Below are 5,090 nucleotides of genomic sequence, written 5' to 3' on the forward strand. Positions count from 1 at the left end.
TTGTATATGTAATCCCAGCTACTCAGGAGACAGAGGTGGGAGGATTGCATGAGCCTAGGATTTCATAACTATCCTGGGCAGTTAGTGAGACCCTGTCTCTAAACAAATTTTAAAAATTAGCTGGGTATGGTAGTACACATCTCTAGTCCCGCTACTTGAGAAGCTTAGGCAGGAGGATCATACCACTTGAGTCCAGGAGTTTGAGGCTGCAGTAAACTGTGATTGTGCCACTGCACTTCAACCTAGCTAGGTGACAGAGCAAGATAGATATAGAGAGAGAGGGAGAGAGAGAGAGAGAGAGGGGTTCCCTGTAAACCTTTTGAAACCGAAGTTTATAGTCTATGTTTCTATGGACTAGCATGGAGTATCCTTCAAGTGGACTCCGTGATTGGAGGTTGGGGGAAATGTCAATTTTTTTTTTTTTTTTAATGTCTCAGAGAACTAGCTAGTTGTAATTCCTAGGGCAGGAATAAGGAACTTGTTAGGGAGAGGGAGTTTGGGTAGTTAAAACCTTAAAGGTAAAATGCAATAAACTAATATCAGACCTATTATAAAATTAGGGAACTTGAATTCTATTTTACTAAAGGATATGAGGATTTTTAAGGGCCTTTAGTTAGGGTTTTATCTCTCTGAATATAATACAGTTTTTCTTACTTGTTTTCATGAACCAAAAAGATATATTTGTCAGAAACCTTACTGTAGACTTTGGTTTTATTTTTAAAGTGGGAACAGATGAATCCCAGGAGAGCAGCATGACAGATGCGGATGACACACAACTTCACGCAGCTGAAAGTGATGAATTTTAACTTCTGGAAATCAGACTTTTACAACTGGATGTGTGACTAGTGCTGACATGTTTCTTGTCCCTTCTTGTATACCGAGTCTTTACTCTTGAGCCGACCCTGAGTCATCATCCATCACTTATACCATGAGTGTGCCACTTTCATTGGACCCTGACTGTATACAGAATGAAAGGCAGTGCAATATATAGCTGCTAACAAGACTGGCTCTTTTACCAGTATGAATGACAATTTACCGGGGGTAGGGTGGGGAACTTTTCTGTTTTTCTTTAATCTCCCTTTGTTTGAAAGCTATCATGGAAGGAAGAGTTATGTTTTATCTTAAAGGAACTATTAGATACGGAAAATAGTGATGAACCAGAATTTCTTGGTTGCTTTTTCAAAAATTTGTTTTTTTTGGTCGTCTTCCTGATAAACAGAGTAACTGACCTTCATTTCTAGGTTCTTCAAGAATGGTGTTTGCAAGTGCCAGATGGAACAATAAAAGACATTGCCTATAACAGTAACTTGATTGCCAAGGAATGTAAATTACCTTAAACTTGCAGTGTCTCCTATAAACAAATGTAATGGGCATATTGGGACTCGTATGTAGGAATCAAATATCCCTCCACACAGTGTAGTGTACACTTACTCTTGGCAAAAATGCTTTAATGTCTAACTGAGGATTTTATTCATCTTGCTTCAAAGTGTTGATCATTGTTGTCTTGGTATTGCAAACTTTAAAATTGGTTCTTACCATATTGCCTCTTCTCTTTGAGCTCTGTGGGATCACCTTTAACATTCAGAGATGATAGAGTGGTTCCCCACTGAGTAGCCAAAACAAGTCCCTTAACAACCACTTAAGTTCACCATATCAATCAGAGTAAGAACACTAAAGTGGAGAGACTTTAAGAGATCATGATAGTGAAAGCCTTAATATAATCAGAATTGTACCATAACCTTGAATCTTTATTTGTTCAAGACATTATCCCTTTGACTTTTCTGAGTGTTTAAGCAGAGTGAAGAATGTGCAGTTACCCTTGGGTGAGATCATTTCCATTCTTTTTGACTCTCTGCTTCAGATTTTTTCAGTAGTGTGAGTCACCAAAACATTTACTAAGAGTAATTGGGGTTAGGATATTGGAAAATTTTAGCTTGGGGGAAGAAACATTCTTATGAGGAGATAGGTTCTGTCCTGAGTTTGTCATAATATAGGTTGGTGTCTTTGGGAAATGGCCACAATTTTAAGGATCTAATTATGCATATAAGATGATAATTATTGGAATTCCACAGTAACAGATTTAAACAGTCTTAAATTGTGTATCTCCTTTATTGTAATGTATTGATATTTTTAGAGAAACTTTAGTTGTTAACATTTTATTAAGTGCCAATGTCAGAATATAACAAATTATAGTTTCTTATAAATGACAGGCCTACAGTTATTATTTTGGATTATTTGATGAAGGACAAACTTATCTGTATTTGTTAGTCAAGCTGTGAAAATAAGGTGGATTACAAAAGATGTGAAAAAAATTTTAGCCTGTAGACTCAGTAATTTTCTATAATTTACTGTTAATCTCATTTGAACATGGATTAGATACAATTATAAGTTAATTTAAGTCGGGGTCTTTAGATATCAGGTGCCAGAGAAATATTTAACAGAATTCCGTACCTAAATTTTTGTATATGTACTGTCTAAAAAAGTAATTTTTTAAAAAAAGGAACAGTTGGGAGAAAATGAATATAATTAAAAATTCCCAGAGGCTAGCACTTGGATTCTAACAGATATGCTATTGTATTATCCATTAGTTCTGTAATATTTAATTTTAGATTATTTTATGTTTTTAATTGGCAGAGCACAAGGTGCTGTATAACAGTATCATATTTTAGAGTTTTATAGAAAGCTTCAACCTGAGTTCTGCATTATAAAGCCTGAAGAAAGCTAAGCTTAGAACATAATTTGCTGAAGTATAATTATCTTTTTGTAGTAGGAATTTATGTCCTGTGCCAGAGGTGAGAGTCTTTAGATACTGATTTTTTGATACCAAGGATAAAAGGATAGTTTTGTAAGACACACCATGGCAATGGCTGGTTGAGGGACACTTTCTGCCCAAGCTTGGCCTGATTTTATTTTTCCTCATACCTACTTTCAAAGTCATTTAGGTATTTGAAACCTGTTTCCCACCTAGTAACACTTTGTGGCTTTTGCAGTTTCTTTTTTTGTCTTTGCTTTGTTTCGTTTTTTGCATGGAATGGGGATCAAACAACCAGAAGAACACATTTTGATCAATCAAAATGTTTGCTTCAAACATCAGAAGTTTCTTTTACAGAAATTAAACTAAGTAGTTTGACATCCTTTTCTCTGTTTCACACATATATTAGATTGGTGCATAAGTAAGTAATTGTGGTTTTTGTCATTTCTTTTATGGCAAAACCTGCAACTACTTTTGCACCAACCCAATGCATATATATATGCACACACACTTGTTCCAAAGTTATGTTGTGGCCTTGGGTCTGTTTTTCCCCTTGGAAATGGTTCTTAACTCTGGGATTTTAGAAGGTTAGAATGTTTTTTCAAGAGAACAGTGGTACTCAGAATAATGAAAGGTGGTCCCTACTTTTTCTGTATTTATCACTTAAAATTTTTAATTTTTCCAAGAACTACAAGTAACATTTGAACCATGCTGCTGTTGTACCTTAAACAAAAACTCAGTGATAACCAGTATTTAGTCTATTAAAAATGCTCTTTTTGAAGAAAAAAGTTTGGAAGTCTCTGATTAGCCAGAGTATAGTATGGGTCTTCACTGAGAAATATGGTGACCCATTTTCTTTGTGAAAACCTGGGAAAATGCAAGTGTGGGTGTGATGTGTGTGTTCTGTTTGCATTGAAACAATGTAATTTTGTGTCTTCTTTTTGCTTTAACTGACTTATTTCAGATATTGTATAGTCTTGTGGGGGAAAGTCTTTTCTGTTAATATATTTGCAATTCATTAAAGGATATGGAAAATCCAAATAAATTACTTTTAAAAGCAATTTATAATCAAGTTGTTAAAGCTATATGAAAGCTGTGCCATCTGTATTTTAATAATAAGGCACAGAAAAATAATGAGAGATTCAATTTTATGTTCCACAAAAATCTAGGGCAATGTTTATCTGATTTTTTAAAATTTACACTCTCTTTTAATATATTTATATTTTTAAATGGTCATATTCTTTTTTAGCATTATTTGGAATATCAAAATAAATACTATGACAAAAACAATGGTAATTTTTAGAATACATTTTTTTCAAACTACGTAAGCCCCTTAGCAGCTGTGAATCTGCAAGTCAACTGCTTATTCAGAAACATGATTTCTGAAATTTCTTCAAAAGGGACATAAAGGTTTTTTGTTCCAATTAGAATCTGTTTAAAGAGGCCAGGATCTGAAAGAAGAAAGATGTAGAAACTAGCTTTTACTCTAATTTGAAAGGGTTTTTTTGGTATTTTGGAGAAAGTACAGAGAGCTGAAGGGTTTTATTCAGACTTGAAGAAAAGGCGGTAACAGAGAAAAACACACGAAGGTGGGATGAGCTGGGCACATCCAAGAGGAACAATGCAGACTTCATAACCTTCCCTGGGACCTGCCATTTAATGTCAGCTGAACAAGGATAAACAGCAGCTTAGACGTGGAACTATTCTTTGGCTTGTCTAACTGACAACTCATGGTTCATAAAGGTTCAGTATAGGTTTCATTTTTCTTTGTAAGTGCAAACTTTGTTAAAAGGCTTTGTTTACTGAGATCCTGCTCTATGGATTGTGTTACCTGCTTCATGGATGGTTTTTTTAATCCTCAACACTAGAAGGTAGGTATTACTCCATTTTTACAAAAGAGAAAACAGGCTCAGCTATTAAATGATACAACTGGGCACTTTTGGCATTAACGTATGTTCAGAATCTTATATTTTAGTTTCGGACTTTCTCTGGAGGTTTCATGTCATATTTAATGGTAACTGTAAGTTGTTTTCTCTAGCTTTTTTTTTTTTTTAGACAGTCTCACTCTGCCTCTGGAGCCTGGGGTGCATTAGTATATTAGCTCACTGCAGCCTTGAAATCCTGGACTCAAGCAGTCTTCCCACCTCAGCCTCCCAAGTAGCCAGGACGACAGGCATGCACCACCACACCTGGCTCATTTTTTATTTTTAATTTTTGTAGAGACCGGGTATAACTATGCTGCCCAGGCTGATCTCAAACTCCTGGCCTCAAGCAATCCTCCCACCTCAGCTTCCCAAAGCACTAGGATTATAGGCATGAGCCATCTCACCCAACCCTC

The 5,090-nt window shown here is 35.5% G+C and overlaps 1 protein-coding gene across 11 annotated transcripts in view; it reads left to right on the forward strand.

Annotated features, from left to right (window-relative positions):
- The window catches only part of CDC27 (cell division cycle 27), a 73,907-nt gene extending 70,094 nt beyond the window's left edge, over positions 1–3,813 (forward strand). For 8 of the 11 annotated variants that reach the window (XM_017549270.2, XM_017549265.2, XM_037745978.1 and 5 more), the window contains one exon: positions 724–3,813. Coding sequence is in view for 7 of the 11 variants with exons in the window: in XM_017549265.2 (XP_017404754.1) it covers positions 724–806 (83 nt within the window). In the remaining 4 variants the exon portion in view is untranslated. The remainder of the gene's footprint in view (positions 1–723) is intronic. The other 3 variants (XM_017549266.2, XM_017549271.2, XM_037745979.1) reach the window with 1 other exon arrangement.
- The last annotated feature ends 1,277 nt before the right edge of the window (positions 3,814–5,090 follow it).

Source organism: Cebus imitator, unplaced genomic scaffold, assembly GCF_001604975.1.
Source record: "Cebus imitator isolate Cc_AM_T3 unplaced genomic scaffold, Cebus_imitator-1.0 Scaffold217, whole genome shotgun sequence".
Lineage (NCBI taxonomy): Eukaryota > Metazoa > Chordata > Mammalia > Primates > Cebidae > Cebus > Cebus imitator.